General features: G+C 41.5%; 3 protein-coding genes across 4 annotated transcripts; 1 reads left to right on the top strand and 2 right to left on the bottom strand.

Moving 5' to 3' along the window:
* Nucleotides 1-480: 480 nt before the first annotated feature.
* LOC310936781 (tumor protein p53-inducible nuclear protein 2) lies at nt 481-5,079 on the top strand. 2 transcript variants are annotated; one of them, XM_083900927.1, is made up of 4 exons: nt 481-647; nt 2,822-2,955; nt 3,042-3,216; nt 3,579-5,079. In XM_083900927.1, the coding sequence occupies exons 2-4, from the start codon at nt 2,832-2,834 to the stop codon at nt 3,805-3,807; spliced, it is 528 nt and encodes a 175-aa protein (XP_083757053.1). In that variant the 5' UTR covers nt 481-647; nt 2,822-2,831; the 3' UTR covers nt 3,808-5,079. The 2 variants fall into 2 exon arrangements, with proteins under 2 accessions (XP_083757053.1, XP_083757052.1); XM_083900926.1 differs by having other exon boundaries at nt 3,039-3,216.
* Nucleotides 5,080-5,655: 576 nt separating this feature from the next.
* LOC310936849 (uncharacterized protein F13E9.13, mitochondrial) lies at nt 5,656-9,681 on the bottom strand (the record flags this gene model as incomplete). The annotated part of the gene is made up of 6 exons (XM_083901004.1): nt 9,597-9,681; nt 9,139-9,221; nt 8,855-9,035; nt 7,932-8,085; nt 7,700-7,827; nt 5,656-5,849 (listed from the first exon to the last, which is right to left on the bottom strand). The coding sequence occupies exons 1-6, from the start codon at nt 9,667-9,669 to the stop codon at nt 5,656-5,658; spliced, it is 813 nt and encodes a 270-aa protein (XP_083757130.1). The 5' UTR covers nt 9,670-9,681.
* A 2,342-nt stretch (nt 9,682-12,023) lies between these two features.
* Nucleotides 12,024-20,038, bottom strand: ccne1 (cyclin E1; the record flags this gene model as incomplete). The annotated part of the gene is made up of 11 exons (XM_083901003.1): nt 12,024-12,218; nt 12,845-13,002; nt 13,134-13,245; nt 14,134-14,268; nt 14,426-14,521; nt 14,817-14,963; nt 15,599-15,734; nt 16,967-17,136; nt 17,468-17,530; nt 18,120-18,207; nt 20,025-20,038. 11 exons carry the CDS (start codon nt 20,036-20,038, stop codon nt 12,024-12,026), a joined length of 1,314 nt encoding a protein of 437 aa, XP_083757129.1.
* Between the last annotated feature and the right edge of the window lie 1,324 nt (nt 20,039-21,362).

Raw genomic sequence — 21,362 nt, 5'->3', positions numbered from 1 at the left:
CACATCACACATAATAACACACATACAAAAACCCCACCAGTTTGATTATGTCTAAGAAAAGTCCAGAAAAAAATCCTTCCCCTAACTTTTTGTCTATTGTATATATATTAATGAATTAATATATGTAGCATTATTATTTATATGAACAATATATATGTACAAAAATACACAACCAGCAACCAAGTAGAAATGTAGATGTTTGAACGGTTAAATACAAACATAAGGCAAATGTATAATAAAAGATGTATATAATGTACACACAAAAATATGTCTGTGTATAATATATATGTATGAAAACATGAAAACGTGAGGTATTTCATGTTTTTGCAGTTTCCACAAAGAACATAATGTTTCTTCTCTGTCACGTTACACACTATTTGTCCGCTTGCGTCACATATAACGCCGCGTGTGATTGGCTGAGAACTGATGTGACGCAAGCATCGGGGGCGGGGATTCGTGGGCGGTGACGTATGAGGGGGAGGAGCCTCGCAGACAAACAACTTTGAGATCAAAACAATCTGAGCAGCGACAACAAGAGAAGCAGCAACGGTTTTTTTTAAAAACGAAGACATTTCTTGGATTTCTGCACAAAAACACCGAACACGAGCCGAACCGGAACCGAACACACACGAACCTTAGTCCAGCGGGTGAGTTTGATTCAGCCTCGTCGTCACAGCTGGTGTCTTTTTGTTCTCCTGTGTTTCTGAAACGTCTCTGCTGCGTCAAACACTGGCTTTAAAAATCCTGTTTTTCCCCAACTAAAATGTCTCCCATCGGCGATGTTTGTGACCAGAATACACGGTAAAGTGATTTTAGAGACATTTATAAGAGTTTAAATCCGATTTTTAACTGACTTACGTCGACCGTTTATTAAAAAAAAAAAAAAAAAAAAAATTGTGAATCGCGATTTTATTGTCCAGGAAATATTAATATACTTGTAATTATTAGTTTTATTAGCGTTACTTTGACCAAATGCAATCGATTATTCCCTGATTTTGTCTTCAAGCTGCAAAAACACTGGGCAAGACTACAACCGGGCGGGGCCACAGGCAGGGGGCGGGGCCTCGCGCTGTCAAAAATCACAAAACCATCAAAAGTCACGTATTTTTAATAACGTTCACTAAAAGTAGAAACTTATTTGTTGTTTTTATCCTTGCCGACAAGAACTCGATTGACTTCTCGTGAGATTCTGTGTGATTTGATTTCAACTTGTAGACACACCCCTCTGGTGAAAGCTACAGCTTTTTTTTTTTAACAATTATTACAATCATATCATAGCAGTTGTTTAACTGAGGATAGATTAGATCCTAGTAGATTAAAAAAAGAAACAAGAAAAAACAGCTAAATCTACAGTATATAGTTTATTTAACAGAGCATTCGTGACAAAATCAACGCTGTTGTTTGTTGATGAGCAGACAGGAAGGAATCCAGATGACATGTAGATCTATTATTATATTATTATATTATTATTATAGTCGTGAACAACAGCTGCGGAAAGATATTCAGTATTAAACCTGATACTGTCTACAGGTGTAAACATATGATTTCTCACTGTTAAAAATATCTTACAATAGTCACATTAATGTAACACTAAAGGTATATTTTAGGTTTTTTGAAGTGTGGTCCTGACACATAGAGCGCCACCTGTCACTTATAGTGGGAATTATTACAGAAAGTTGAAAATGATATTCAAGATTCAAGTCATTTCCTGCCAATGGCTCCCCCTTGTGGTTGTAGAAATACAAACACCCCCCAAAATCCCACCCCTGTCAGCTGTTGACACTTGACGCCTGCTGTGTATGGACAACAGTTTCCATGACACCAGCACAGAAACCTGAGCTGTGACATGACCGTCAGGGCGAGGACATTGTGACACAAGAGGCTGGAATTAGATTATGTAATCTGTGATCGTTTTACCCCATAATCCAGCATACTAACAGGGTTATTTTAGGATTGTTTAAAAAAAAAAAAAATTCAGTGTAGTTGCATGAGCCGCTTAATATAGGGTTCACCTAATAAAGTCAACAACATCTTCAGAATAAGTCCACTGCTTTATCTCACTGTTAAACTGTTAAACACACTAGAGCTGAAACGATTAATCAATGAATCGATTAATAATCGATTACTAAATTAATCTGCAACTATTTTGATAATCGATAATCGGTTTGAAGATTTTTTCATGATTAAAACAAGATTTCTGATCGTTTTAACTTCTTAAATGTGAATATTTTCTTGGTTTCTTTGCTCCACATAACAAAGAAATCATTAAAACTGAATAATTTTGGTTTGTGGACAAAATAAGACATTCAAGAACATCGTCATTTCCAGGTTTGACAAACACTGATCAATGTTTTTTAACATTTTATGGACCAAACGATTCATCGATTAATCGAGAAAAAATAGACAGATTAATTGATTACGAAAATAATCGTTAGTTGCAGCTCTAAAACACACCCTTACTCAACAAACCCCTTACTCTCTTATGCCAAAGTCCATAGAGAACATCAGCGTTTTTAGCTCACAGGGACACAGAGGCTGCTGCTCCACCGCTGCCTCGTGTGGTCAGTTTGTGTCACTGACGTCAATCTGAACGCAGGATTAGGAATGCCGAAGTCATAAATATGACAGCTTTAAACTCACTGATTTACTGACAGACTTACTGACCGAGATCAACAACTCCTATGTCCTTGTGAGTAAAATCGCTGATTTTCTCTATGGAGTTTGGTGTGAGAGAGCGAAGCAGTTTGTGAAGCGACATCTAGTATTTTTTTTATCTATTATTACAAACATCGCTGTATCTCTGATTGATTTGTTGATATAGGGGCACAAAGATGATCGGGAAGATACTCTCTCGACTGCTTGGGGGCGCTGGTGAGGACCTGGAGGAGGCAGCCGACACGATTGAGGAGCTGATGGAGTTTGAGGAGGGAGGATGGGTCGTCGTTAATCTCCCAGGTGAGACTCTCAAACCTTCTGTGCTCAGATTACACTGACGACGATGTTGATGACGATGATAATGATGATGCTGTGGTCACTAGCAGAGCACCACGTGCCACTGTCAGAGTCTGAGGTGGATCCTCTGGAGAACCTGCTCATCGAGCACCCGAGCATGTCCGTCTACCAGATCAGACGCAGGATGAGCGGTCAGGAGGAGGAGGAAGAGGAGGAGGAGGAGGAGGAGCAAGGGTCTGATGAAGAGGAAGAGGACACTGCCAGGTGATTTCCTTTACTCCACCACTCACTGCAGTAGGTGAAGGTTCAAACGGCTCGAATGGCGTGAACTCAGTCACTTCAGTGCGTTAAAGGGATAGTTAAAAAATACACAGAATCAAAACTAAACCTAAAAGACGTCGGTATTTTGAATTTGAATGTAATAACCAGTTTTGGCCACATATGGCACCTTTAAGATATTGACTTAAGCTGAGGTTAAGTGGCTAAAAGCCCTCAATAAATGAGGACCGTCCCAAACCAACCCACATATCTTAAGGTTTCCAGAAGGGCAGAGTCAAAACATGTGTGCGGTCCACCTGATACTGAACCTTCTCACACTGTGACATTTCTCCCGTGTCCGTGTCCAGGCCTGTCGCGGTGAGGCAGCACGTATCTTGGCGTCTGGCGGCGTGGGGGATCCCTCTGCCCTGCGACGTCCAGCTGCTCTCGGTCCAGAGGGCCCGGAGCCAGGCCGAGCGCAAGAAGCTGAGCCGCAGCGCCCTCCACAGGCAGAACCTCGCCAAGCTGCGGTTCTCTCCTGCGGAGAAGCGCTACGGCTTCTTCAAGCAGCCGTGCCAACGCCTGTACAACTACTGACGGGGAAGTAAGGAAACCTGCCTGTGTGTGTGTGTGTGTGTCAGGCGGCCTCCACCACAGTTTACTGAGCCTCTCATTTGACTGCGACATGTGTTTTTTATTTAAAGTGATCGTTCAGGTTGTTTTAAGTGTTTGTATGAGGCGCCGATACAGACGTGTGAGCGTGTGCAGGGAAAACTTAGTGACAACATGGCCGCCAGAAACATTTAAGGCACTTTCGGGAAAACCAATGTCACTTTAAGTCTATGATGTGTTAAGAATGTGTTCACTACTTTATTTCACTGTTGGGCTGATGTTTACAACAGGAAAATTAAGTTTGTAAACCCCTCACTCTCCCACACCAAACCCCATAGAGAAAATCTGCGTTTTTAGCCCACAGGCACACAGGAGCTGCTGGCCAAGTGCTGCCTCGTGTGGTCAGTTTGTGTCACTGAGGTTAATCTGATCAAAGGATTTTGAATGCCAAATCCACAAAATAACACATTTACACTTACTAAAGAAGGCAGCAGTGGAACGACAACCGCTGTGTCCCTGTGAAGTAAAAACGCTGATTTTCTCTATGGGCTTTGGTGCGGGAGAGCGAGTGCAGAAAACTTGATTTCCCTGTTGGAAAAAGTTGTTTAATAGTGATATAACATATTAAACACAATCTTATCGATATTGTAGACTTGAGCTGATGTTGATTTTATCGAGTGCCTTTTGTTTTTGTCTGTGTTTGAGTCACTTTTCTTCATACAACCACACGTCCAAGAGCCCTGAACTGTGCCTTTGATTAAGACAAACTGCACTGGAAGCCTCACACGTGAACAACAAACCTCATTCTCCTGATATCAACAGTAACATCAGAGGCTCCTGTGCATTATGATGTTGTTACTGATCCAAATAAGGAAAAAACATACTGCAGGTGAATTATGGCACATTTTGATTGTTATATTGTGTGTTTCTGTATGACGTGCCTCTGCTTTAGCCGATATCAGTGTCTCATTATTATTATTATTATTATTATTATTGTGTTATTATTAGCTCCTTTCATACCACATGCACATGCAGTGTTCGTATCATGTGAATTATTATTATTTACTCTGAATTGTTTGTACTATTCTGCAAGCACTTGATTTTTTTCTCCCCCCCCCAACCACCTCCAGTTTTATGCTAAATTGTTTTATTTTAGCCTCGTGTGTAAATACAGTTAAAATATGTTGTTTTTCTATTTTTGTGTATTTATAAAATGTACAAAAAAAAGTTTAAAATAAATATTGTTTTCTTAACACAGCGGCTGTGTGTGTGATTATTGTTGTGTTCTTGTATGTTAAATTGATGACAACATTGAAAAAGTGAAGTAATTTGTTGACATTTATGGCCATAAACTTTTACGACAGTCATTACAATAATATTGAAGACCTATTTAAGGGTTAGTTCTTTATATTTTATTTTACCTTTTTGGTTGTATGTTGTACTAACAGTGTCTGTGGTGTGAGCGCCCCCTGTTGTTCCCTTATGCCAAGAACCTACGACATCTTAAGAACGTGTTCACCTCTTTATCTCACTGTTAAACAGACTTTTCCAACAGGAAACAGACGTTTTTTAAAATCACTCACTCTCCCACACCAAACCCCATAGAGAAAATCAGCGTTTTTAGCTCACAGGGACACAGGAGCTGCTGCTCTACTGCTGCCTCGTGTGGTCACTTTGTGTCACTGAGGTTAATCTGATCAAAGGATTTTGAAAGCCGACTTTGAAAGTAGACTTAATCTGATGTAGATTTTATCAGGTGAGCCTTTTATTCAGTGGCTAAAATCAGTCTTTCCAAGTAAAAACAATGGAATCGTTCTTTCAGACACTTCCCTGTCATTCTTCACGAAGTTCACGCATCTTTCCCATGAACCTCTTCACCCTCTCCGGGTCGACTGCGTTGGCCCAGTGTCCGCCCTCCTTGAAATGAGAGCCGATGATCATTCCGTTTGCGTGGAGGTAGCGCTCCATGTTGTCGTAGGTCACTCCAGAGCCAATCAGCACGGGGATTCTCACAGACTGGGAAACGTCTGCAAAAGCAAAGAAACAGCAAAACGTGTTTTTATGACATTAAAATTAAAATTAAGAGAGACAATTAATCGAAACTTAAAGTTGTCCAATGTCCCTTTGAAAGAAAATTAGACCTGCACTGAAACGGTTAGTTGTTCTATGATATAATAAGAATGTTTTTTGCCACTTTTGGTCAACGTTAAACAGCCTTTTTCAACAAGAACTTGGAAGTCTGCGTCTCTCACTCTCCCACACCAAATCCCATTCAGAAAATCAACACTTTTGACACAATCACAGCACACATGAGTTGTTGATCCACTGCTGCCTCCATCACCGAGTTCCAGTGTGATATTGTATTATTTTGTGCCTTTCGGTTTTTGAAATCCTTTGTTCAGATAAATTCAGTGACACAAAGTGACCACACGAGGCAGCAGTAGACCAGCAGCTCCTGTGTCCCTGTGAGATAGAAATGCCTATTTTCTCTATGGACTTTGGTGTGGGAGCGTGAGTTTACTTTACTTCAGTTTCCTGCTGAAAAATGCTGTGGATTTTATTCTTTTGATACTTAAAGGTGCCATATGTTACTACATTCAAATTCAAAATACCGAGGTCTTTTAGGTGTCGTTTTCTGACGTAACTTGCAACCCGTGGTTGCTCGGCAGCTGAGACTCTACTGACTGCAATGATTGGTAGGTGGCGCCACATGCCAAAACATGATTTACAGTCTGCAAAAAAATGTGTTTAATGCAAATATTTTGTCTGTACTGTTGTTGGTGAGTTCAGTTTGTTATATGAATATATGAATATATGAATAATGCACCTTTAAGTACAGTAAATGTCATATACTTTAAGACTTTTACTTATAAAAACGTGACTTCACCTTCTACCAGAGTCATTTTCTGGTAACACACGTGTACTTTAAGTTACTTAAGACAGGAGTGTGTCTGTTATGTCTGTGCTGATCCTTGGACACAGTGGAGGTCGACGTCCACGCAGGCGTGTGATCTCTGACCAGCAGCTGCATGTACAGTGTGTGTTGTGTGTGTGTCAGTGAGTTCCTGGAGAGCTGCGAGTGTTTACTGCCTCGCATGTTGTGTCGGTCGTTTCTTAAAATAACAGCGGCGTGTGTTGCTCTGTCAGGGACACGCTCCAGATTAAATTCAGACTGTGACCCTGGTCTGACTCAAACCTCAGTGAAGGATTTGAATTAGGATGCAAAAAAAAACCAAAAAACACCCCATTTGTGTCCTCTAATCACTCTCCCACACCAAAGTCCATAGAGAAAATCAGTGTTTTTAGCTCACCGGGACACAGGAGCTGCTGGTCCACTGCTGCCTTAACATATTCTATGTTTATTCTGATGTATTTTATTTTATTTTACATTCCCAACCAGTGGAGTTGACACTTCATATTACACTTACAGTTCACATCAGTATGACAAACATTCCTTCACACCTGCAACAGCTATAATAAAGTAGATTATTTAAGATAGAGAACACACTAAAACATTAATTATTATATAAATAAATAAAGGGAGTAGAAAAGGATGGCACTTGGTCCAAGAGATAATTCAATTAAAATGTAAAAGTTGAAATACACATTGAGAGAAAAAAAGTAAAAGTAAGAAAGAAGATTAGAGGATAGAATATACACCAAAAATCAGTGCATGTAAGTGCACCCTCTGCTGGACAGAGTGGGCACTGAATTAAAATAGTACAAAATAAGGTTGTGCTGATGATTTAAAATAAATAAATAAATAATAATAATAAAAAACAAAATAAAAAAAACAATCACTAAATGTAATGAATAATAATAATAATAACTCCGTTGAATCAATGGTGGAAGCATCAGTTGAGACTTGTTTTCTCACCTGTGAGTTCACGAGTGTCGGCCTCCGCTCCAGTGGCTGCTCCTGTGATGATGAGTCCATCAGAGAGGAAGAACTCTGCGGCGCGAGACGTCTCCTCGATGCTGACGTCTGACGTCAGCGCGTGAGAGCTGACGATTGAAAACACACCAGTTAAAAAACTGTCCAAACAGCATCAGGTGTTTTTTTCCTGAGTGACAGTTCTCTCGTCTCTCTGTAACCACGGCGACCTCACCTGTGCTTCTTTTTGACGTCGGTGAAGATCTGCACGTGCTCAGCGCCGACCTGTCTGCGGTACCTCAGCAGATCTGCAGCACAGGCCTCGCTCAGCAGACCTTCATCAGCCACGTGAGAGAACACGAAACCCTCGGCTCGGATGAAATCCAGACCTGTGACCACAAACACACACAGCAGCTCATTCCACTGATTAACACACTTTAAAGGTGCCATATGTAAGAATGTGGCCAAAAACGGTTACTACATTCAAATTCAAAATACCGAGGTCTTTTAGGTTTGGTTTTTGACGTAACTGGCAACCCGTGGTTGCTCGGCAGCTGAGACTCTACTGACTGCAATGATTGGTAGATGGCGGTAGGTGGCGCCACATGCCAAAACATGATTTGCAGTCTGCAAAATATTTTTTTTAATGCAAATATTTTGTCTGTACTGTTGTTGTTGGTGAGTTCAGTTTGTTATATGAACATTATTCCTGAGTCTCTGTGACATATTAGGAGGATTTTATGGCCAGTTGATTTAGATTTATTACATAATGCACCTTTAAATGAAAAATAATGCTGCTTATACTTGTTTAAATTGTGAAAATCACTAATCACCTTCCCACACCAAACCCCATTGAAAAAAAAAAATCACAATTTTTAGCTCATGGGGACACAGGAGCTGCTGGTCCACTGCTGCCTCTTGTGGTCAGTTTGAGTCACTGAAGTCAATCTGAACAAAGTACTTTAAAAGTCACAAAATAAGTCATTTGAACTTAGTGATGGAGGCAGCAGTGGATCAACAACTCCCGTGTGCTGTGATGTTAAAATCACTGGTTTTCTCTATGGGCTTTGGTGTGTGAGAGTGAGTGCTACAGTTTAGGCACAGATGACGATCACATGACCTCATCCTGTACGACAGGACAGTAAAGTTGACACAGACCTGAGGCCAGAGCGACGGCCAGCGCCTGCCGGTTTGCAGAGGACAGGATCTGGACGCCGAGCGGCAGCAGAGGACAGACGCTCCTCACTGCTGTGGACACCGCGGTCATACAGGCACACACCTCAGGTCCCACAGAGAACGAGTACGGGAGGTCGTGCATGTTCTCCACGATCACGCCGTCCTGAAAGAAACACATGGTGAGGGGTCAAAAGGTCACGTGGGGGGGGGGGGCGGTCACTTCACTTCACACGTGCAAGGAGGAGGAGTTCACGCAAAAAACTCACGATCCCTGCGTCGCGGTAAACGGCCGCTTCTCTGCAGGCTTCTTCGACGATCTGAGACATTTGCATACGATGAAGAGGAGTTCCTGAAACAAAGGAGAAAACGTGTTAAAAAAACACCCAAGTCATTCTTAAATAATGAATCATTTTCCTTATTTATTTAAATCTGCAAATTGCCTTATTGGTATACGTATCATTAACAAAAGTACACTATACAATATGATGATCATACAGTCTATCTATACATGTATACAATATACAAGTCTAAATACATACATTTAGAAGTTTTATAAATAAACCCATACATTGTCACATTTATTTCACTATATATTGGTCATAAAATAAGTCTTTCTTTAAGTGCCTTTATCAGTAATATCTTATTTCAAACATTATTTTCAGTGAAAACAAGAGAAACCTTGCCTTTAACACCATTTAAATTGTTATATGCGTAGTGAAATTACCTGGTAAGGCTTTGACGTGAATCATTCCAATCACCACGGATTTCAAACGACCAAACAGCTGCAGAAACTTCATCTTCCCGCGTCTGTGAAGCAACGACCGGGGAACAGAGAGCAAAACTGTGTTTTTCAGTTTAAACTGAAGATCACGTGACTGATCAAAGGTCAGTCCTCTCTCTCTCTCTCTCTCTCTCTCAACTGTGTTAAAACACAAAATCCATTCAAATCTGGATTTATCGACTCAACAGTCACATTTTGTTTCAATAAATCCCTTTTTAAATTTGACAAATAATGAATCACTACAGCGAAGTTTATTTTCTTTATAAATGGATCGATTTAGAAGCTACTGATAGTAATCAATTAAAAATAAACAATATCTGCGCCTCTTCATCGTAAATAAGTATGAACCATGACGCGTGTCAGGGAGTCAAAAAAAAAATAATCACTCACTCTCCCACACCAAACTCCATAGGGAAAAATCAGCAATTTTAGCTCACAGGGACACAGGAGCTGCTGGTCCACTGCTGCCTCGTGTGGTCACTTGGTGTCACTGAGGTGAATCTGAAAACAGAATTTCAAACAGAATTCTCAAAATGATAGTTTTGAAGTTAGCGAATGGAGGCAGCAGTGGATCAACAACTCCTGTGAGCGGTGATGTTAAAATTGCAGATTTTCTCTATGGGGTTTGGTGCAGGAGAGTGTTTGGTTTACAGAACACAAACTTGAGTTTTCTTGTTAGAACAGGCTGTTTAACAGCAATGTTAAGATGTGAACTTATAAAATAAGGTAGATTTTTTCATGTAGCGGTGTTTTTAGCCCGTGTGCCAATTTATTTTGTGTTCATCAAAGGTTTATTGTGAACTAAATGTCTCTGTACAAGTTGTTCTCAGTTGGAAATGAGATTTCCCTTTATGACAATCTTTTATTTCTACTTCTGCATATAGTTCTCCATCTCCGTCACCGACTTTCACGACACCAATGGTCGTCTAACATTCCAGTCTGCTTTAATCTTTACTCAGAATTCCACTTAAATTATATATTTAAAAAAAAAAAAACAATCTTCAGAAACATTGTGAAAATATGTAGCAGCATTTTATTTTGAAAAAGTCTAACAGAAATCTAACATTTTGGTGGTGGGGAAAACAAACTGCAGGGAAACTGGGATTAAAAAAAAGAAAAGTTAAATACAATCATGAGCTTCTGAAGCCTGGCGTCGTCACTCGTCCATTCACGTAGCCAAGCTACTGGTCCCAAAGTCAAACACGGCCAAACATGTGTTGTTCAATAAAAAAAACAAAAAAAAACCATAAGAGCAGTGCCCCATTTCGTATTTATATATATTTATGTAAAAAAAATTAAAAACACTCATACACACACAGACATTCACACCGTGTCCCCTGTTCCAATATGCAAAGCCCACGTTATAGCAGCACATAGAGCCAAACATGGCCCTAAGAAGAGTTCCTGGGCAAATGAGGCCAATAAGAGAATTAAAAAAACAAACATTAACACACTCACACACACACTAATGTCAAAGAAAATTTGGCCTCGTCACAGAAAACAAACCTGAAGTCCATTAAAAGTAGGTTTGACTGGAAAAAGACATGGGATAATTCAGGTTCTGTGAGTGGTCAGAGATGTGAGCGCCCCCTGCTGACACGAGCCAGCACTGGACATGAAAGCTTACCGTCGACAAGAACTTAAATCGTCAAGATCTAATCTCACTCTTCGACCGGCTTAAGACTTAAACTGGTGACTGCCAAACCAAAGTCCATTGAGAAAATCAGTGATTTTAAGCTCACAGCGACACAGGAGCTGCTGGTCCTCTGCTGCCCCCTGTGGCGAGTTTGTGTCACTGAGGTAAATCTGAAGAAAGGATTTCAAACACCGAAGTCACTAAACAATGCGTGTAAACATCTTGACGGAAGCAGCCGCAGATCGACAGCTCCTGTGCACCGTAACGTTAAATCGACCATTTTCTCTACGGGGTTTGGTATGGGAGAGTGAGCCGTTCACAAAGAGACACTAATTTCCAATTTCCCGTTTAGACAAGGTGACAAACTTCAGAAAACAGATTTTATAAAGCAAACCCAATGTTTTCATGCGTGTCAGGCCGGTTTCTCATCACCGGGGGCGCTCACACCACTGATTCCGTCACCCGACAAACCCGAACTATCGATTTAATGCAAGCCATCGTATCCGAACGAGCTCATCGCTGACATTCCTGTCGTGTTGGGGGCGCTTTTCAAAAACCATAAGTTCACTGATTGTCGCTGCGTCAGTGTGTTTAAGCCCCGCCCCCCTCATTTAAAAACACATGGATCCAAGTGGTCGGCGTCGCTTTGTTCCTCCACCGTTTAAAACAAAAAAAGTCACAGCTCCCGTGTTCAAATCCAATCCAGGTCTCAGCGTTCGAATCCTCGCCGTCCATCAGGGGCCGTCTCGTCTCTCCGGAGACGGTTGCCGTGGAGATGCCGTCTGCATCCTGGGCACGACTTTGAGCAATGGGGCGCCCGGCAGCTCCTCGCTCTTCTCGATGCTCAGCGGCGGAGTCAGGACGCCTGAAGGCACCGTACAGCTGCTGTGACGCTCAAGCTCCGCCTCCTGGTACGAGGATGCTTTCTCCTGCACAAAACAAACACACAGGGATTAATTAATCAATCAATAAGACTGATTTGTTTTAATAACATTTACTTGCATTATTATCTGAACATAAGTTTTATATTAACTTTCCATTTTTAATCATTTTCTTTATTTACTACCATGTACTTTTCAAATGTTAAGAGTGATATTTTATATTATTCATTTATTTACACTGATTAAATATCATTTGATTGAATACAATTGAAAATATAGGAGTAGGGCATCAACGGTTAATCGTTTTTAAATAATTAAATCAAGTTTCCTCTGATTTTTCAGCTTCTTAAATGTGAATATTTTCTGTTTTCTTTTGCGCCGTTTGAAGAAAGAAAACATTAAAATTCCAGCTCTTATTTATGGGCTAAACTAACTATATATATATATATATATATATATATATATATATATATATATATATATATATATATATATATATATCACAAAACACGATATGTGAGTCAATAGAACTTCCCTGAACATGTCAATGGACACGCCTTTGACCCAACAGGAAGTCAGCCATTTTAAACAGGAAGTGCCCTGTAACTTTACCGTACATTGATCGAGATATATATATATATATATATAAAAACTTTTTATTCTCTGACACTTACCATCCATGACAGGTAGGGGGCGTGCACCTGGATGTTGTGCATGTCGTCTGCAGAGATTCCTGTGAACGTCTTCATCGGCAAACCGCCGATCTCCCTCAGCGCCATGGCGAACGGCACCATCCACCTGACGCACTCCTCTAACTCCGCCCTCTTCAAAGCTGCAGACACACACACACACACACACACACACACACACACACACACACACACACACAGAGACATGTCAGGACAGGAAGACAAAAACAAAACACTCATTATCTCAGTCCAGTTTGTTGTGTTTTTCTTTTACCTGACACACTTTCCACCAGCTCCAGAGAAGAGAAGTGAAACAGAGCTGAGGCGGCGAGGACGCCGTTGGAGAACTCCAGACATCTCACGTCCAACATACACAGGTCCAACAACTGAAAATGAAGACAAGTCCTGTCATTTATGGACACAAATGTCCCCGAGCTGGTCCACATGCAAACTGTCCCTTTAAGACTTTTCTTTATGGACTGTATATAAAAAAAAATTAAAGTAATAATAATAATAATAATAATAATAATAATAATACATTTTTTTTAAAGGCCCCTTTCTCTGCACTCAAGGACACTGCACAAATACAATATACATACAATGAAAAAATAAAGAGTCGCACGGTTTAAAAAAGTGAGGCCTGGAAAGTCAGATGGCCGTAGCAGTAACAGCCACCAGGGGGCGACTACGCTGCCTGCAAAAAGAAATTAATTTTGGGGCTGCAGCGATTCATCGATGAGCAAAACAGCCGACGTTTAATTTAGTCATTGGTTAATCGGGTTTGACTGTGCTCCATAAACTAAGAAATCATGTAAACTGATGAACATTATTTTGAGGATTTGGAACCACGAGTCAGATGAATTCCAATTCCAAATGTAATCACGTTAGTATGACATCTTCCTGAAGACTTGATGCTCTCAACCACGAGACGCTCCATTTGAATTCACGATGGAAATTGTGTTTACATTTTGAGGAAAGCGGATGATTGACGGCGTGTTCCTGGTTCCTAGGAGGACATTTCAACTGGAACGTTGCATTTCAAACTCGCAGAACGTCACCTTTGATCTCTTCTTTTAGCGTTAACTGCACTTCTTCATCCATTCATATACATTCTACACTCACCATTCATCTTCTCATTTCACCTTTTTCTATATTATTATATTCCCAAAAATTGAAATGCATGTTTATTCTCCATTAGCTTTAACTTTTCACTGTTTTTTGCAACTTTTGCAATATGCCCAGTACTCGTATCCACTGGACAAACAACAACATACCTCAGCGATCTGCGTGAACGTGGCCTGTGGGTATTTGGGGATGAGCAGGTCGTCCGTCTCCTTTAGATAAGCCACCTGCATGTAAACATTGAGCCAGGAGACAGGAGTCTGTGGACTGAGACTCCACTGCAGCTCCTGTGACGGAAAAGACACAAATATAAATACATAAATAAATCAGACAAATTATCACAAATCCACTCTCTAGTAAGTCGTGCTTTTCCTTTGTCTATTTTTTTTTTACACCTTTTTTTCAGTCCTAAAATGTTGATGTCATTACATCCACAGTCTTTACCTTCATTATGATGATTTCCATGCTGAGAATCTCATCTTCAGTGCAGGCTTCATCTGTGACGTAGGCAAACTGATGGACTTTGGGAGGATACATTTCCTGAAAGAAGCAGAAATACAGAAAGTCCATTCAGTTGAAACAACCAATCACAGCAAACTATGGTCTGTACGATAGACACGTGAATGTAAATACCATAAATATTTAAGTGAATATTATTTTAATTTGGTGACTGTATAATGGAAGAAGCTCAATTGGTCTACTCAGGCATTTTATGCAAATTTGAGTGGAGACTTCCTGGAAAAGTTCCTGAAAATGTGCCTTCATAAAACCCTTGTGGAGATCTTCAGTGCAGGACTTCAGAAGAGTCCAGTCTCCAGGTTTTGCTGTTTCTCACCTCCACTTTAGCAGCGATGAAGAGACACGCGATACCGATGAGCTGCAGCGTGGACTTGAAGACGTTCCTCTGCGTGGCCATGAAGCGGTCAAAGTAGTCCTGAGCCAGGTGATACGTCTCTCTGTGCAGTTTGTACACTTCACACACCTGAAACACAACATCGTTTAAATACACCGTTAAATCAAAGAGCAAGAATCTGTACCATAAAAACCCAGAACTATCCCTTTAAAAGCCACAAGGAGAAGAATAACCGAGTTAATTTAAATGCACACTGAGCTGAAACAGATCTGATGAGGTGTCACATCACTTCCTAATCTCGTCCTGATCACATTTATTCGTATCAATTTACACTTTGATATGAAGAGGAACCAGATTATCATCATCTGATAAACTCTTCCCCACTGACTGTGATTAAGGCCTAATCAGATTTAATCTCCTTCCTTCAGAGATGAGAGAAGCCCACGAGTTATCGCAGCTCATTATTCACCTTCAAGAGCAGCCGACGATAGCAGAGGACCATCACTAAGACGGTGTTTTAGTCATAAGTCTAAAAATACATCTACATTTCCTGTCAAAACTAACACTGGTACTGTGGCAGGGGACACTGCTGGAGCTGCAGTACTAGTACTGCTATTACTAGAACTGCTACTGCTGCAACTACTACCGGTACTACAGTTAGCACTGCTACCACTAGTACCAATACTGCTACTATATCTACTACTAGTAGTACTGCTACTAACAAACCAACACTTATTATTATTGAACCAAAACATGGGACAAACCTCCATGAGCCAGTCCAGGAGAATCGCCCTCATCTTTGGCTGCAGGTGTGGATGTTTGTCCATCACGTGGACGTCTCTGCTGTAGGTCTTGTCCTTGGCCAGCATGTTGCCCCACACCACGTCCTTACTGGCCCAGCTGTGATCACCAACACAAATGGGGTCAGTGATATTTTACCAAGCTCGTGCAGTTAAAATGCAAATGCAAATGCATTTTTGATAGATTTAATGTTGCTCAACAAAGTTGTTTCAGAGTTTTCAGGTGGTTAAGATAAGATCCCTGGAAGACTGCCATTTTGTTTACACACTTCTTTTGAGGCTTGTATTTTTTTTGGGCATTTAACCCTAAAGCAGAAATTAATAAAAACAAGTTTAGTGCAATAAAATCAATTTTTTCAGTCAAATCACCCAGCCCAACGAGCACCTACACCTTTTAAAACATGCATCTTTTTTTCTATCCACCATCAACCCTCTGTTTCCATCCCCACACACACACACGTTTGTGTAGTCGCCAATTTTGCATGTTGACACACGAGCTACAGAGGAGAAGCATTCGGCCCTCTGTACCAGGTATGTTTTGAAATGTCACCATACAAGATGCAAATTTCTTGGGGAGGGAAGAGAGAATTCTTAAAGAGACTTTACTTATTTTTGTTTTGAACAGTGGAAGGGCACCAAAGAAAATGGTGCTTTTAATCTCAATCCTATATAAAAATGCATCACAGTTCACACACACACACAGTTTTTCAAGGTCCTTAAAATGAGAACTTGAGAAACGCTGATCTAGCTCTGGACGAGCACATAAAAAGCGATGACACCATTGCTCACTTCCTGACTGGGCCTTTATCAGTCACAGCCCTGCTGCCTACTGTGTATGCAACGTTATGCCAACGACGACAGCTCTCGATACCTTCATTTTGGAGAGGAAATGGAAGTTTGTGTCACTTCTCAAAACTGCTCATTCTTCCACACCAAAGCCCATAGGGAAAATAATAGATTTCAACATCACAGCACCCAGGAGTGTTGTTGATCCACCGGTGCCTCCATAACAGATTAACACTCTTATTTTGTTGTGTGACTTCTGTGTTTGAAATATTCATTCAGATTTACCTCTGAGTGACCACACGGGGCAGCAGGAGAACAGCAGCTCCTGTGTCCCTGTGAGCTAATAATGTGGATTTTCTCTACGGACTTTGGTGTGGGAGAATAAGCGCTCAACAAACTTCAGTCTCCTGCTGGAAAAGAGCTGAGATAACTAAAGATATGTTTAGTGGCTAAAATCAGATTGTTCATGTGTTGATAGATCTTGAATGCCAGCCTCCTAAATTCAAACCGCACACATCAGAATACCTGAAGTGCCACAGTACTCACCACAGTGCAGGAAGTGGGGCACAGTGCACGGGCGTTGCAAATACGTTGCTGAAGTTGTAGAGAGGGAAGCCGCCGGCGTTGATCAGAGTCACAGGCTGGTCCTCCTCCTGGTCGGGCGTGGGGATCCACCTGTGTGGACTTCTGCAGCCAGCACCAGGACTCCAGACCTGCTGCACGGGAGACAAGGGGAAGAAAACGGGGTGAGAATGAGACCACAGTCCAGAGAGCTTTATAAAAATGTCTATTGACAATAGAAGGCTATTGAAGGTGCTTAATTGAAAAGAAGACATGCCAATTCCTAAAACATTAAGGACATATAAACGCATTAACCAAGGGTAAAGGGTTGCATTTGATACAGAATCATTAACGTGGGGGGGGTGAGGTTTATGTTTAACAACCAGGCGTGGACAGATAATCAAACCTAGATGAGAGAAAGAAAGAGAAATAAAAGGAGGAGGCAGCAATAAAAAGACCAAAGGAGAAGATGAAAACCAAACCTACCTCACAGTCGCGCTGCTTCTTCCTCGTCATCTCTGCTACCTCCTCATCCACATCCTGTAAACACTGATCACAGAAGAAACAACAGCGTCAAATCGGTTCACCTGAAGAGTTTTAGACAGTTATGGCTCTTTTCCACAAACACGGTCGCTAGCGCGGCGGGACTCGACTATGTTAATGTGAGTCAGAAGACTGCCGGCTACTGACTGGTCAGAGCATGTCGTCACTGGAAGAGTAAGGAGCGCGACGTGCGACACAAGAATCAAAGCCAACAATGTCCATCTGTAGATCTGTAGTCCATGAAAACAAGCGTTAATCTCCAACATTTAGCAAAGGAAATATCCGGCAACCACGTTCGGTGGTATTTCAGTTCAGTGACTATGTCAGACAGCGTCTGTGCTCCGGTCATCGCAGGTAGTACTGAACGATTCTGTTTTTAATCAACTGATTCTAATGATTCAGTTACATCAAAAACAACCACTTTACAAGTCACAAGTTTGTGCGTTTGCGTCACGTAGAAAACCACGTCGCGGCAGTTTCACGCAGCCATTAGTAGGACGACTCCGTCCGCGCTGAGAAGGCACTGACGTGTAGAGTCGAGCCGTGCCGGAACTGTAATAGTGAAAAAGCGGCCACTGTAGGCCGTTTTACTTACAATGGCAACATCTGCCTTCCTCTTCCTCGGTCGTACTGTGGTTTCCTGGGCCGCCTCGGGAGCAACGGGCTTCTGTTCTGTGTCTTCCCTGTAACACCACAACATAAAACACAGAGGAGTGGATCTCTGAGGATCTCAAGACGAAATGGGGACGGGCAACTTTTGCCTCCCCACGAGCTTAGAAACACTGATTTTTCTCTATGGGATTCAATAAGAGAGAGAGTACATGGTCTACAGGGTCATTAAATTGTTATCTTCCCCCTTAGAAAAGGCTGAATTCATCGTTAAGGTAAGCAAGATTTTAAGGTTAACTATGCATGAACCACTTGCTTTTCCACACCAAAGTCCATTCAGTAAACCACTTATTTTACATCGTGGCACACAGGAGTTGTTGAGTCACAGTTACCTCAGCGTTAAAGATAAGATAACCTTTATTCATCGTACAATGTGTAAAATTACAAGTTCAGATGTGTTATTTTTATGACTTTGGTACTTCAATCAGCAGTAGACGAGCAGCTCCTGTGACCCATGAACACTAAAAACGCTGAGTTTCTCTATGGGCTTTGGTGTGAAGGAAAGTGAGCGGTTAGAAAACGTTAGTTTACAGCAGGAAAATGCAGCCCAATGATGAGGGGGGAATTTCTCCTTGTGTCCCCGCTGTTGGCCATGTTCTTCACCTAGTACATACAATGGTTCTCGGCACAGGGGGGTGCTCACAGTCCACTCAGCTCTGACTAGTTATCTCGGTGGCAGCCATTTTAAATGACCAATTACTTTCTGTCAGAAGTAAATTAACTTGTATGCTTCCACTCGCAGCCCCATAAAACAGAGTCTCAAACTCGCGGCCCACAGGCCAAATGTGGCGCGCTCGGTTAATGTCCTGTGGCCCTACACTTAAAATTATAATGAAAACTGGCCCAAAAAAAAGTCAGTTTTTCAGACTTTTTGACATTCCTTTTGCATCAAAACCAACACTTTTACTTTGTCTTGCTTTTAAACATCATTGATTATAATAAGCTATAATTACAATTTCTAGTCACTAAATTCCCCCCCCAAGCGCTTGGACTTCTTTCACTTGACCGGCCCCCTCTTGACCAGGCTAGAAGTTCACTTTGAGTCCCTCTCCTGGTGTGAACGCTACACTTTACAAAATACCACGTGAAATGACAATAAAGAATCTTGAATGAAATCTCGACAATGGATCCGAATCAAGAGATCAATCAATAATCAAGAGCGTTGTGTCATTTATGAGTGAATATTCCTTTTTTATTGAATTGTGGCAAATACAATTCTGTTTGTCTGTCACCTCCTTCATTGGTGATTAGGCTACGTTGTTTATCGTAAAGCTATTGAAATTGCAAATATCCACATTTAAGGACACTACATTTGACGAAATATTGCAAATTTTACTCTTAAAATCTGAAAAATAAATATTTCTTTTTACAAATACTATTTTTTTTTTTTTTAAATGGTAAAAATGACATGCAATGTAAATTTAACGAGTCATTCCAATATGGGATATTATCATCAATATCACGACGATATCAAAAATAAAATTGCAATATGTACACACACATATATATATATATATTTTTAACCAATGTTTGTGGTTGTTGGTTTTGTACACTCTGTGGGACAAAGTGTCAACAAATTATTTATGGTTGACGTTCAGAACACAATGACGTCACTAAAATGAGCCGTCGCAGAGGGGAAGACTAGTGTCGTTTCCTAGGCCCTTATTCATCCTTCACATATTTCCTTGACCTCATGACGTTTTCCCATCAAGGCCAAAGAAAAGTGATATGGAAAGGACTTAAAACAGGACTTTTTTGGGGGGACAATTTGCTTACAAAATGAGACTTTTTAGACTTGACAAATAAAGTGAAATCACATTGTGAAACTTACCATTTTCCTCGCATTATACTCGGAGGGCTCGACGTCAAGACTCCAGAGCAAACCTGTGAAAGGGAGACGTTTGTTCTTAATAAAAACAGACTTTAAATGGAGTGTTAAAGTAATAAAACAAATGAATGTAGTCTCACTCCCCAACCCCCACTCCCAACAAAGCCCAGCTCAGCCTGCAGCTGCTGCTGCTGCTGGTGGCGCGGGGGGGAAAAGGACACGATACACGATGTGAAAAGTGGACAAAAAGTCCCACACACGGCGAAGTACACTCGGGGAAATTCAACAACCACCAACAGCAGACACTCAACTTCACGATTGTGTTGTATTTTCATTGAAACGCGTTACCATTAAACAGCTAATGCTAACTTTTGAACAGCTGCCCTCGGCTCGACTAGGCACATAATGGCCGAAACTAGCAGCACAGCTGTGAAACTCCACTCAGTTTCCTGCACAAAAACAGCGACAACGCAGAGCCACGGACGACATTTAACACACAAAACAAGCACAAAAACACGTATTAAAGTCGGTGAAATCACTGTTTTATAACTACAAACATGTCACGTCAGTGCTAGCCTGATAGGAGTGAACCAAACAAACTGCAGATAAAAGTCTCACCTCAAGACTGCGTGTCCTTGAAGTTCACTCGTATCCACAAGGAGAAGAAGAACGAAGAAGACGAAATAAAAGGTGGATGTTTGTGTAAATGTCTTTCCCGCCTGTTCGTCACAAACGGGGCCGCTCTTTGGCTCGTTTCTCTGTGAATGTGTGAGTGACTGAAGCTGGTTCCTCTGAGCTCTGGCGCCTTCACTTCACAGGAGGAGGAGGAGCAGCTGAGACCTTTAACCCCCTCCAACCACCGTTTTGTCCCGCTCCAAACTCCCGTCAAACGCGGCGCTAACGCACTCTTACGCGATGTGTGCGTGAATACGAATCGTCTCTATATCCACGTATATGTACAACCCGCGCGTGTGTGTGCTTGCATTGAGCCGCAGAGAGAGGGAAAAAACAAAGTTTGTGATTTCAAACCATCCACAGGCGGGAAGAGGAGGCGCGCAGTGACAGCTGGTCGGGGGGGGGGGGGCGGAGCTTCGCCAAAACGGAAGTAGACAGGCACCGCGTGGCTACTCTGTCAGATGTAAACAAAACCTCAGTTCCTCCCTGAGAGCTCGCGCCACTGCTACGGCTACGTATTAGCAAGGCGAAGACAACAAACATCCGATTTTAGCCACTTGTCAGACGATTAACCCAACAACATCTATGTTATATCAAGTCTGCGACACCTTAAGAATATCATCGCCGCGTTATATCGATGTTATGTAGCGTTTTCCCAACTGTAAA

Source organism: Microchirus variegatus (assembly GCF_963457635.1).
Source record: "Microchirus variegatus genome assembly, chromosome: 14".
Lineage (NCBI taxonomy): Eukaryota > Metazoa > Chordata > Actinopteri > Pleuronectiformes > Soleidae > Microchirus > Microchirus variegatus.
This window is presented reverse-complemented; position numbering and strand designations above follow the sequence as displayed.